The following is a 14,042-nucleotide window of genomic DNA, read 5'->3' as shown; positions in this document are numbered from 1 at the left end:
CTCATGACAAACCAGTACTTGAAAAATGAGTTTCCAGGCAATACAAACCATGGCATTATCAGAAGGATAATTCAATAATTCTGGTCTGGAATTAGTGGTCACTCAGTACGCTCTGGAGTTACTGGCCTGTGGGACCCCTGAGCACTTGAACGAAATGTGGCCCTCCAACCAATATGAGTTTGACACCCCTGTTATAACCTGTTCTTAAGCATTTCTTACAAAGGTAATTTCACAGCCTCCATGGTGCTTGCTCCGGTGCTTAGTTGGCTATATTGGTGATACTCAGCATGGTGAGGAAAGAAGAGGTTGCTGGGAAATCTTATCTGCTTCAGGGATATAAAAAGCTGTGGCTGCTGCTCCCACAGTATGCTCTCACACTATCAAGCAAGCATATGTGGTATTACAAATGATCATATGCTTGACCAAGCTCAGGGGCAGAAAGGAAGTTCAGGATACAGAGGCAGATGTGAAAAAGAACACATTGAATGTGGCGGTCTTAACAGTTAAAAAATAGAAATGTTTTGAGAGACATGCCAAAGGGAAGTAAAATAATTAACACTGCACTATTTTCAGCTGGACAGAAGTGAGCCTATAGGAAGGAACACTTCATAGAGAAAGACAGTTTATATGATCACAAAAGAGCAGTATTATCATCATCATTTCTGATACAGTGATGCCAAGTGGCCACAAGGAAAATCCAGGGCGTTATAAATTAAACAGATAAAAAACATACGGTGGGAGCTTAATATGGTATTTTCTTATGTTTTGTCAATTGCCAAAAGCCTTTCCCAAACAGTAAAGAGAACTGTGGCTCCAGGAACTGGTCTCCAGGTCACTAGTTCATTCAGATCTGTCTCGTTTGTGACCAACAGTCATTAGCAGCAGATTCTGTTTGAGTAACGAGTGAAGGAGTGGTCTCAGTTCAGTCTGTATTCATACATCATAGTCCACAATACCATTTAGATCCAATATCACAGAGCACATTAGTACAAAGTCCAAAATCCCTTGGTTCAAAGCTGATAAGTGCTACATACTGTACTGGAACAAATTCATAAAGTAGTAACAATGAGAAAAATATTTTTTCATCTCAGTTTCCTAAAGATAAAACATTTTATTTTTAATTATTATTAATCAGGGCAAATAAAATGAGGGGCAGCTCTGTTGGCTTAAAATGGTATTTAAAGGTCTGTTTTTTGGGAATTGGCTTATAGATATAAATATATGTATTAGAAGGGTTCAAGATGGGCAGCAGGGGTTATTTGATTTGTAAGAGCCTGGGTTTTACACACAGCACTCCACAGCCCTGGAGGCACACAGGCTGTCTTCTAGCACAGCAATGGACACAGCTTGAGAATTGAGGGGGGCATGCCATAACATGAGATCACAGCCTTCAAGGTAGACAGGTTGTCTAACACAACAAGGACACAAAGCCTGGGAACCAAGGGAGTATGTACTACTATATTGTCGCATAACACAAGATAAGTGACACCAGCTGCAAGGCCCCAGAGCAGCAGGGTGGGGCAGAGTCCTGGTTTTGGGGGAACAGACCAAATCAGGAGAAGGCCCGGAAGGCTATGTGGATGTGTGACCACAGATCTAGCCATGGATGAAGAGTCATTAGGAGTCATCAAGGGGGAAGGAGAATACAAAAGCAGAGACTTGAAAGTAACAAAGGTTCCTTCCTTCTCTTCCTTTCTGTCCTTCCCTGTTCCTCCTCCTTCTCCTCCCTGACAGGGGTCCCAAGGCCACCATGGACTGAGGGCATACCAGCAGCCCAGCTCGTACAACCCACTGGAAGGGGTCTGTGGGCCTTGGCATCCCACCTCCAGAATGCTGACATGCCATGCTGACATCTGACACCTAAGAAACAGCCTCAGAGTGAAGTCTGCATCCTGACCAGATGTACTTTGACTCAGATGACAGCCCTAGGATTGGTAGACATAAAATTCCTTGATTGCTTGCATTGTTGCTTCTTTTTTGTTATCACTGTGTATCAGTACATTTGCCTATTATTGAATGGGAAGGCTGTGGTCGGTCTGAGGGTTGTGCTAGCCTAAAACAAAGGCTGGGTCCTAAATCCAATGCCAACTGCTCCAATTTTGCTTTTCTCAAAAAAGTTATGTGCCAGATAACATTATAACTCAGCTGAAACAGGCGGGCAGGGCCAGTGGGTGGGGGTGCCCAGTGGCCCACACAGCTCTGCAGGCATGAGGTGCATCCCCCCGTGAGGGGATGCTGCCTGTCTGGGGTTGGATGCTGGGCTTGGAGGGCTCCTGGATCTGGGCTCAGGCACCCTGCATGCTGGGCACAGTACAAGTGGGGCAGAGCCACCCCCATTGCAAGGGCCTGGCTACAGAAGTCCCCTGGGCCCCAGGAACAGCTGCCACAGATGGTGCTCAGGGCCAAGCCAGCTGGGAGTCTACAGGGTAGTTCCTGCCCTGACCCCAGCCCCTGGAGGGGAGCTGTGAAGGGGCAAGGCCAGGGCCCGGGCATGCCAGGCCAGCCACAGTGGCTGTTCCTGGGGGGCTGGGGCCTTGCACCGGGGGTGGCTTTGCCCCACTCACACTGTGCCCAGCATGCATGGAGGCTGAGCTGGGAGCCTCCTGAACCCAGAGTCCTGCCCTAGCCTGGTGGTGTCACCCCATGGGCAGGGTGGCTGTGCCCCATCCTTGCTGAGCTGTACAGGCCGGGGCCCACCTTGGATGTTGCTGGACACCCCTGACCACCCGCCCACCATGGTCCAAGCCCATGGAGCCCTGGAGCAGCCCCTCTTATCACCTGGTCCCCACCTTCTTAAGGGCCCAGGCAGGCTGGCCTGCCTGTGGCACCTCCCCCAACACTTGCTTCTTCCCATGCCACCCGGCCGTGCCTCGAGCACCCAGCCCCAGCACTTGGCACCCTGATGCTGTCCTTGCCCCAGTGGCATGGGGTGTCCATCTGCCTGAGCCCCAGCTGAGCCCTTTTTCCCAGCCCTTGGCCCAGGCTTCTCCTGCTCCAGGACTGTCAGGGAGGCCTGAGTGCCCTGGCCCTGATGGCTGCTGGTGGGGTGTTGCTGCCTCCCTCCACCAGACGCTGCCCTGATCCAGCGGGCCCAAGCCACAGCTGGTAGCAGTGGGAGATGCTGGCAAGGAGGGACACACCTTCTTTCTCTTTTTCCTTTTTTCTCTCTTCTTTGTCTTTCTCTCCCTCTCTTTTTTCTTTTCTTTTCTTTTTCTTCTCCCTTTTTCTTTCTCTTTCTTCTCTTTTTCTCTTTTCTTTCCCTCTTTTTCTTTTTTCTTTCTTGTTTTCTCCCTTTTTTCCTCTCTTCTTTCCTATTTTTCCTCTTTTTTCTCTCTTTTTCTATTCTTTTTCTCTTTTACTCTTTCTATTCTTTTTCTCTCCCCCTTTTCTTTCTTCTTTTTTCTTTACCTCTTTCTTTTCTTTCTTTCCTTTTCTCTCTTCTCTCCTTTTTCTCTTTCTTCTTTCTCTTTCCCCCTCTCTTTCTCTCTCTCTCCTCTTTTTCTCTTCTTTCTCTCTTTCTCTTCTTTATTTGCTCTCTGATCACAATATGCTTAACAAAAAAGACTACACAAGAACAAAAGTAGTATATGAAGTTTTATTTATTGTCACCAATTTTAGAATATTTAGAAAACATGGTAGTTACTGTTAAAAAGCAACATTTATGATGATTAACTATATTAATATTCAGTGTGTCCTGTCATGTATCCCCTGCACCAGTTTTGTTTTTCTGGCATGCCAGCACTCCGGGACCTTACAAGGTAGACATTGAGGTTTTTTCAGCACCCTAGCCAAAAATGTTGCTTACCCCTGCTTTAGATACTGTAACAACTCTTCTCCACAGAGGGCTACTGGTGTGCCAGGGAATTTGGAAGTGGGGCTGGTAGGGAGTATGGCCTGCCACAGAATCCCAGACCTCCAGCCTTTTTGGACATACCTGTTGGCAGCAGCGGGTGAGTGAGAGCTGTGCTGACACAGCCCTACTTGCCCGGTAGCTGCTTTCCCTGCTGCCACCACTGCTTGTGTTTCCTCTGCCACAGCAAACAGCTACTTCTCCACCACCTCTGCCACTGCTACTCAGCCACCACTTCTTCCATCACCCCTGGCCCCACTCTAGCCACTAGCTCTGGGTCTGCTTCTAGCTCAGGGCATGGAGTGAGTTTCATGGCCCTGTCCTAGGGACCTTTGTCCAAACAGTGAACGGTACTCTAGTAACTGTGTCTGGGAATTATTTTTATTTTCCATAGTGTTTGTGTCCCCAGCTTTTAAGTGTATATTTTTTCCTGTTCCCATGTATGGGCAGTTACTTGTGAACACCCTCCTACTCCTCCCCATAAATATGAATATATTACAGTATACCGAGGCAGCACCCCAGTGAGATCTGGGGTGCTAACAACTTGAGCAGCACTACAGGCAGAAACTCTGCTACCATGAGCAGAGCCATGGCTCTGGTCAAAGTGGCTGGGCTTTTGGTAGCAGCCAATGCCCCAACAGCATTGTGGTCAGAGGCTCCACCATTGTGGATAGAACCAGGGTTCTGGTCATTGTGGTGGGGTTTCCCATAGGGGCAGCTAGTGCTCCAGTGATAGCCTGGCACTAGCAGCCCAAACGGCACTGCAGATTCTCACAGCAGCATCCTGGGCCAGTACCACGGCACTAGCAGCTCCAGCAGCACTGTGGGCAAATCCCACTATAGCTAGAAGCAGGAATCTGAAGAGGTGGTAGGGCTTCCTAGGATGGTAGCCAGCACTCCAGTGACTGGCAGGAGTACAGGGAGCTCCAGCAACACAGTCAGAAGATCTTGCACTGTAGACAGAGCCCTCGGAGCCAGGTCTTTTGCCCTGGCTCTGTCCATGGCACCAGGGCTTCTTCCCTTGGTGTTGTTCAGTGTTGTTCTTCTCAGGGTGCTGGCTACTACTGCAGGAAGACCTATCACTGAAGCCAGAGCCAAGGCAAAAGTCCATGGGCTGGATGACCTGGGTCAGTGGGCTGGATATTTGACAGCACTGGGTTAGAACAACATAGTGGAACAACTTCCTTTAAGGATGGATGAGCTAAATGTAGTTATCCTGCTCCAGATCAGGACGATTGACTAGAATGATTTCTTTAGGTTCCTGCCAGCCCAATGGGTGCCTGTAGATGTGCTGTGAAGCTGCTCCAACGCACTGTAATTACCAGTGTTTGGTAATTACCGTGCTTCAGCCAGCTTCCTTGTCTCGTGTATCAGTGTCTCCATACTTCAAAGTGGTGGTGGTGGAGCTTGAACTAAAGTTCATTGAACAAGCTTTAGTTCAGGTGCCCATGCCACCATTTTGAAGCACAGGAATGCTGGTACATGAGTTGCTGTGGTTCCTGAATTAGAGTGGCTCTTAGAGCCACTCTATTTAAACATCCCCCACCTCTGGAGTACATGAAAAAGTGTCTTATATGTCTATGATTTCTATTATTACTTGTTTGGCTGGACTGCCCACTATGTGTTAAGCATTTCTAAAATAGAAAGTTCAGGCTCCAGCCCCAATAGCTTACCATCCCAAATCCCAACCTTTAACTTGCACCATTGTAAACTGGCTGCTATTGATTTCTGTGGGGACCTGCTGAGCTCAGGGATGCAACACCTGAGATATCATTATGGGATCAGGGCCTCAAAGAGACTTTTCAGTTTAAAAGAGCTTAAGGAATAGCTTTGGGTCTCTAATGGATTCTCTGATTACCCAACCCAGCTCACCAATGGAGTTTGAGTTTAGCCTGGCCCTTCATCTCCTTAATCTGACTCCTGATTCAATCTTTTGGATATGTGACCCTGCTGGCCTTTGATTCTATACACTGCCCAACCCTGTGGATCTCTTACTTAGATCCTCAGATGGATCTCCTGGCTTCTGGCTTACTGGCTTCCCTACACTCAGTCTCTGCACACTATATCTGATTTTGGTTGCTTTTCTATACCCTGGGTGACTCCTAGACCTGGCCACCCACAACCAGGCATGACAGAATATAGTCATTGTTCCAAACAAGGGAGCAAGGCCTAAATAACTAAGGAGTCTATGTCTCATATTCAAAAGAGAGTCATGCAATTATTAGCCTCTGTCCAATGTATTTTCAAGAATAATTAGGCTCCTAAGAACCAGATTTTCAAAGATATTTAGGTCTCTAAAGATGCCAAATGAAATTTATAAAACATCTAAGCAGGTGAAGTTCTCAATTCCTATTAAATTTATTAAAAATTAGGTGCCTAACCTTCTATGATGTTTTTGAAAGCCCACCACATGCTTCTCTGCAGCATTAGGTATTGAAATACCTCTGCAAATCTCATCCCAAGTGCCTAAATCACTTTTGAAAATGGGACCTGAGCTGCAAAGTCATTGAAGCTCTGACTTGAAAGGATTAACAGCTACACTTAAATATTTAAAAAAAAGTATTTTTACTTTTTACCAGACCAAGAAGGTGCATCTCGCCAGTGGAGTTTCCCAGTGAAATAAAACACGTAGTGAAATTCATCCCTCTAATTTTCTGAATGTTTCCATAGATTGCTGTCAGTCTGTTAAAGGATTCATATGTTTTGGGTTTTCACGGACCCTGTTAGTCTATAGATAATGATCAGCTATATCACTGACAGCACACTGGGGAAATATTAACTAAAAGTAAAAGCCTTTTATAAGAAGGTCATAAAATGCTACTAGTAATTATGTTTCTTCAAAGTTAATCATTGACTTTTGTTTATTTGAGTTTTTATTTTTTTTCTTTTCTGTCCTCACCCAGCCGAAAACTATAAAAAAGTCCAGCAAATTGGATTCTGCCCTTTTAAGTGGTGCAAATCTATGCATAAAGGTGGATGGGATAGAAGTCAATTAAGACAGTTGCTTCAGGTAACCAGTTGGAGATTCTTGGCTCAGGAGGAACTATGTTGGTCTACATTTGCCTTTTTTGTGGTCTGTTTGCAGTTGCTATGCCACAGAATGTGACAACCTTTTTGAATCAATTCAATCAGGATGCAGAAGGCCTGTATTATGAAAGTTCACTTGCCTCGTGGGCCTACAACACCAATATTACAGAAGAGAATGCCAAGAAAATGGTAAGTACTCAGGACTGTCTGTGAATATCACTAGTATTTCAGGAACTAAATAGATATATTTATAGTTTAGTTTATTACTGTACATAAATCAGAATTGTTAATAGGAGAAGAACTGTGCCTTTCTAAAGATTGGTTCAATTCTGGATTCTAGGTCGGTGGTTACTGTGTGGTAGATTCACAAAGAGCATTTAGGTTTAAGGTAACAATACTTAACCGTTAGGCATCCTGCCATCTATTGGAATGTGCAGTGCCAAGCTAGCCACCCCGCAACAGCATATGATCAGGGGATATCCAGGGCTGCCAGGAGAGGTGACACCAGAAGAGAGTCTGTGGGGGCCTCACCCTCCCACCCATCCCCCATATCCTGCACCTCCCCTTCAGTGGTAGTACGCATTGTTGAAGATGGAGATGAAGATTCGCTATTGCAGCCAAAAAAGGAGTACCAAAGGAACACCACTATCCCGCCACACCACACTTCCATCTGTAGGAGCCCAGGGCACAGTAATGGTCAGTGATGTCTCTGCCACACAACGCATCAGAAAAAGTTGGCACCTAGGAATGGGATTTGTGAAAGCAGGCACTCTAAGAAACTTAAACCAGCCAGTCTGAGTAGGGTGTCACTTGTCCATCACAGAGACTTAAGAGCCTAGATCTGGGTGACAGTGTGGTTCTACTCAGAAGTTACAGCCAAGACCCTTTCCTGGAATTACATGTCTACACAACACTTCAGTGCTGGTGTACTTCATCTTACTTTTCTAAATTCTATGTGCTGCATCTGGAGGAGACTATTATCTTGGAGAAGCCACCAGAGTAAGAGTTATTAGACTCCTTACCACTAGCTGGTGGGCAAGAACTCAATAGCCTATTTGCATGAGCAATTGGCTACCCCAGAATAACTGAAGACACACAACATCCACCCCCAGGCGATGTACCATGGTGTATTTTTACTGCTTCTTTTTCATGGGGCAACTTTATATTGGATTCAGATAAATTAAAGTGATGTTGGCATGCATTTATTTGTTTATTAGCTGTATATGCTGTCCTTCCCAAGAAGTCTGAGGGAAGCTTACAGTAAAAGACAAAATAATTTGTAAAAGAGAATAAAATAATTAAAATAAGAAATTATCGCAAAATAAACTCTCTCCAAACTCAAGAGCCACCCACCGTATCCCACCCCCTTGTGCTATCATACTCCTAACCTAGGAGGGAGTCTTACCTGGCCTGGCCCAGACTTGGTTTCCAGCTCTCATTTACTACCTCTGTAAAAAAACAATAACACATTCCTTCCTTTTTCTTCCCATATTCCCTCCCATCTCCACTTACCCCCCTGTCTCACATCCAAGGGAGTGTCCTTCCACCCCACCTTAATGTCCCTTCCAAGTCCTTGCTTCCCTCTGTCATAGCGGGGCCATGGCTGTCCCATTGCACCCACTCATCCTCTCCTTCCCTGACTATAGTGCATTATTCAGTTAAAAAAATTATAACCAGCAATGCAATAACCCCTGCAGTCCCTGCCTCTGTCCCTATTGAAGGGAATTGCCAAGAGGCACCCTTTGGCAGTGCTTGCCCTGGGTTCTATTGCAGGGAAACCTGTAGTCCTTATAAAACCTGTAGGTGCCTGGACCCTTCCCCTTTCCAGTTTGGGTGGCCATGCAGTGCCTGCTCAGTGTCCCTGCCCTACCCGAGTCTGGGTTCAACTGAGACTAGCTGTATCCACTCCCTGGAAGCATGTTTCGTGTTCAGTCCCTACACCTTCTAGGCTAAGTACAGACAGTCAAAAAGTCTGAGGCTTAATCGATTCAGTCTTTGCAGGTTAGTTGAAGGTGTAGAGATTACACTGAGAAACAACTGGACAGACATTTACCTTTGATTCAAGAAATGCAGCCACATGCCTGCAGTGGCTCAGGCCAGAAGCCAGGGGGCACTAGAGCACAGCTCTCTGGCATGTAGCCAGCATGGGCTGTGCATTCACTTTCTCTTCCTGCTGCCCCCAAGTTCTCTGTGATTTGCAGTCCACAATCACAAAAGCAGGACTCTGCAAGTTTGCTCATCGCTTCCTGTTCCTGCTTCCAGGTGCCTCTGGGATTTGTAATTCACAGTTGCAGCCAGCAGTATGTTTTTAGCAGGACAGGGCAGAAGGGAAATTTAACCCCCTTCCCTGCCCCCCCCCCCCAAAGCAAACCCTGACTGTGGCACAGTCTCTGCCTCTCCCCATCTTCCCCCGAACCCTTCTCTGCCGGAGCAGACAGACACAACAGCCCAGCCCAGGGCTGGAGAACATGCTGGGATGCTGAGGGACTGTGATTTCACTTGAACCAAGAATGGATCTGGGACAGCAGATTCATAAACCGGTTTAACCCAAATCAGTTAAGTCTGATACTACATTCAACCAGGTTTATCTTAAACCAATTTCAGCTATTCTGAAACTGATTTATGTGCACTAGACTTCTGTTCTGCTACAGGTTTAAACCAATTTCTGATTACTTCAACCAATTTATGTATAACTTCTGTCCCTATCCCTAATGTTTTTCTTGTACAAACACAACCATCAACACAGCCAGAAAGGGTACCACTCTCCCTTTTGCCCCAAGAGATTCCAGCACTCACCAGAAATGTGGAAACCTGGGGTTCAAATCTCACCTCTGACTGACAGATGTCTCACCTCCCCTGAGAATGCTTAACCCCAATTAAGTTTACAGGGTTTTCTGGCTTGGGACACATTCAGTTTCTCCTATTTAATCTATTCAGCCTTGCATGGCATAATTAAACATTTATTGTACCCAAGTTATCATCTGACACTGTAAAAAGTAGCTTGGGCATTAGCTTGGGAGGTGCAAGAGTCAATTTCCAGTCACTGTTCCTGAGCATACTTGTCTTTTTAGAAGAAATTTTGTAAACTCTGTCTGGGCTTAGGTTTGAAAGAGGTGCCAAGCTGCTCAGTACTGTCAAGACTCCAGTAACTCTGTGAATGCCAAGTGGTAGAAATTTAGACACCTACCAGACTTCATTGGTGGAAACTGAGTTTAGAGAACTTAGATGCCTCCAGGATTAGATAGGAACTGTGAATGCCTAGATTTCGGACCTTTGTACTGCCATAAACATTTTTATGGTGGAACAAACACGAAGAAAGGCAATGTCTGTTTCCACTCCTAGATATCAACAGTGGACTAGTGAGAAGAATTGTTCTCTGAGAAAAATTAAGTATCGATGCAAATTTCTAGACTCCCAAATCATAGCATCATGACGGGAAGTCAGTGGTATATGTCCACAAGAATGATGCTAACAGTTATGGCTGTGTTATTTTAACTATAAAATTCATTTTAGCTTTCAACTTGTAGCTATACAGTACAATCGCTTGGTTCTAGGCAGTCATTGCATTTTGTAACAGCTATCAATTATAGGCTGATTTATTAAACGATTCTTCACGGCTGCAGCTGAATTGAAAAACTTCCTGTAACCTTAGAGACTTGAAAACCTAACAGAAAATACTGTGATTTTTGTGGCTGTTTTTCTTTTTATCCAAGGTTACAGATTAAAAATAAACACATTTTAGTACAATGAGAATGTAGTGTAAGCTTAATAGTTTCAAAAACTACAAGCCAGAATCACTGCACCCTGTGGAAGTTTCCAGCTTAATTAAAACATGGATACCTTTCTTATTTAAAGTGTGCATGTCGATTGTCAGGTGAAATGCAAATGGCTAATCTTTGTCTTTCTGTAAAGTTGTTCCCAGGCACCCTCACCTAAGGAAAATATTATAACATTTCCAAATGCATAAAGTCAGACTCCATCTAGCAGCTCTCATCAGAAGCAGCATGATAATAAAGAACGCACTGTGGTTTCAGAAATGAGACCAGTCACCACAGTACTCAGATGCTTTTCTCTAGTGTATGGAGTATTCTGATAACCAGGGATCCTGGTTTTCTCTGATAAAAATTGCAAATTCTCTGATAAAAGCCCCCAAATCAGTGATTAAAATGAAACACCACTCTATATATATAGGTATCAGTTGAACACAGTGCTTTATTGATATATTTACAATTTTAAAGCAATTTGGAAGTCTACCAGTGCATCAGTCACTATAATGAAATAAATTCTAAATACCTATAAATTTTGGTATTTGGCTTTGGGTTTCTTATCATGGAAAATCAGAGCTCCCCCTGCCCCCTTTGCTCAACAGAACTCAAGTCCAGGCCCCCACTCCCAAGCCACAGCCCAACAGCCCCGCGGGTGCCCCTCACTCCCCAACCACAGCCCCTGACCCTGCTGGTGACCCTTGATGCCCACCCACAGCCCCCTGCCCCTCCCCCCTAGCTCTGCTAGAGGGTTCCCTCAGCTGCTAGGGCTACGGAAACAAGGACTCAGGTCCGTAGTCTCTTGCCCCCAGCAGCAGAGCCTCAGCTGCCACCTGCAGGAGGCAGGAGCAGCTGTGGTGGAGCAGGATGCAAAGCATGGCACCCAGGTCCCCTTCCCTCGCAGGCAGCACAGCAAGAGTGGAGCCCATGGTGGGGTGGGCTGCCTGCTGTGGGCTCTGGCTCCTCACTCTGTTGCCCTCCCTGTGGGGCCTCTGTGGCCCAGTGGGTGAGACCCAACATGGCAGGGCAGAGAGGGGGCAGCTTCCTTCCTGGCCCTGCTCTGCACTGACACTGAGGGAACCAAGCATGCCTTGCCTATGCTCTAATCACCCATGCCCACAGACATACCCCAAACACAGTAGTGCATCAGTAGAACATCTCTGGGCTCATCCCCAGAAGCTATAGTCAAGCACCTTGGAGACTGAGGGCTTGAAAGAAAATGCAGAGACGTGTCCAGAGCTTCTAGGTCTGGTGCATGCCTGAGGCAGAGGTTGGGGGAGTGAGTAGAAATATTGTCTTGCCAGATTTCTTACAAGTGAGTAACATATTTAAATGAATCTGTTTTAGAATGAAGCAGATGCCAGATGGTCTGAGTTTTACAATAAAGCATCTAACAATGCCAGTAGGTACACAATAAATGAGACTATGGATCCTCTTATCAGACTCCAACTTCAGTCTCTTCAAGACAAAGGATCATCAGCATTACCAGGAGCAAAATACCAAAGGGTAAGTTGATAGATGTGTATAGACTGCACAAAGAATTGCACTCCATTCCAAAATGCCTCTGGCAAAGATAAAGTACATTATTTCTGTTCTTTGTTTATCATATTAACATACCGAACCACCATGTTGCTGTCAAGGATATCATACCTGTCACTAGCTAATAATAGAAACCTAGGACTGCAAGGGGCCCCCTGGGTCATTTGCTGTCTTCACCCCTATTAGTGCAGGCAACCATGTCATGAATCCATTTTATAAATTTACCAAGTCACGATGTACCTGTGAGCTTACATACAGTATATGCATACTGATTGTTTGCAACATTACATACGCTCCTCAAGTAGCCTAACTGAACCTTCAGCCTGCTTTTTGTTCAGTTACATAATGCACCTATAACTTTTATTTATGTCATATATCTCTTATTTATTTCAGAGGATACTCAGTGGAGCTATTTATGTCACAGGATAGTCAATGAAACTATTTACATGGGGAAAATTATACACATTCTTTTGTGCTTTTCAGTATTGGGCTCTAGGAGAATAAATAGAAATATAAGAACAAGGGGACATCCATGAAAGTAAAAGACGATAAATTCAAAGGAAATACCTTTTATTTCATGATGCACAGGTAGCCTGTAGAATGCACTGTCATGGGAAGTTGAGTTCAAGAATATAGCAATATTCAAAAGGGTATAGACATTTATGTGGATCAGAAGAATATTGGGAATTATAAGACTTGATTACAAAAATTCAAAAGAAATATTGAATGAAATGGTTCAAGGTGTAAACCTGTCAAAGTAATAGAAAAATTTATAATAGAGAAGGTTTAACACTGAGGTAGATTATTTGACATCTGCTTACTGCAGAGTTCTTATACTTTCCTCTGACACAACTAGTGCTGGCCATTGTATATAAGCCAGTATAAGCAGATCAACACAGAAGGCTTTGCAGAACTTAAAGAATACAGATAAGAATCAGCCTGCCAGCACCAAAAGGACCTTTTGTCCCTTATTCAACATTATGTATTATCTGCTTACCTAGAAACCTCCTGTGTGGGCCCCAAAATATAACTTATCGCTGCTGCTGCTGCTACCACTACAAATAGTCTTGCAGGACGGTGATAGTCTGGCCAATTCATAACTCTTTTGGATTTTAAGGACATGTAATGATCCTTAATACCCACTCCAAGATATTGCATTATTTGTCTTGTCCTGTTAGCAAAGCATTTAAGCACATGCTTAAAATAACCTCTTCTTAGCAAAGTGCTTACATACGTGTTTAATAGGGCTGTGCGAAGTTATGGGCGCTGATTCGATTCAGAGGAGATTCAGCCTGATCCAATGGCAGAATCTCCAAATCTGAATGGAATCAAGTGACCAATAAAAAGGCCTGAATCAATTTGAAGCTCTCTGAATCTTTGGAAAAGATTCAGTGAGCTTCTATGATTTGGGCAATCCCCATCCACTGCAGCAGGGAGCCGGAGCAGGACTTGGAGCTGGTAAATAGGGGGTGGGGGAGGGGACCATGGAGGAATCCCTGCCAGGCCCCATCCCCTGCCCACTTCCCCAGCTCGCCCCCCCTATGGCTGCCTTGCCCTGCGCAACTCCGGGTACTTTAGAAAAAAGCCCGGACTCACCGGGTGCTGCTGGGAGGGGGGGGGTGACCCCTGCTGCCCCCCACTGCATGGGGAGCTCTGCCACAGGCCCCCCAACCCTTCCTGCTCCCCTCAGCTTCCCCCCCATGGCTGCTCTGCCCCAGCCCTTTAAGAAAAAAAACCCCTCACCAGCTCCTGCAGTGGCCTTGGGGCTTTGCGGGGCTCATGGAATAGCCCTGCATGCAGCACAGGGCAGTGGGGGGCAGTGGGGATTACCCCCTGCCAGGCAGGAACCAGCGAGTATGGGT

The 14,042-nt window shown here is 45.5% G+C and overlaps 1 protein-coding gene across 2 annotated transcripts in view; it reads left to right on the top strand.

Annotated features, from left to right (window-relative positions):
- Positions 1-6,790: 6,790 nt before the first annotated feature.
- ACE2 (angiotensin I converting enzyme 2) overlaps positions 6,791-14,042 on the top strand; it is a 51,126-nt gene continuing 43,874 nt past the window's right edge. For both annotated transcript variants that reach the window (XM_019525515.1, XM_019525516.1), the window contains exons 1-2: positions 6,791-7,066; positions 11,989-12,147. In XM_019525515.1, the coding sequence (XP_019381060.1) occupies positions 6,896-7,066; positions 11,989-12,147 (330 nt within the window). In that variant the 5' untranslated portion in view covers positions 6,791-6,895. The remainder of the gene's footprint in view (positions 7,067-11,988; positions 12,148-14,042) is intronic.

This window comes from Gavialis gangeticus, unplaced genomic scaffold (assembly GCF_001723915.1).
Source record: "Gavialis gangeticus isolate Ggan-Ray unplaced genomic scaffold, GavGan_comp1, whole genome shotgun sequence".
Taxonomy (NCBI): Eukaryota; Metazoa; Chordata; order Crocodylia; family Gavialidae; genus Gavialis; species Gavialis gangeticus.
The sequence above is the reverse complement of the archived record's forward strand: the minus strand, read 5'-3'. Positions and strand labels throughout refer to the sequence as shown.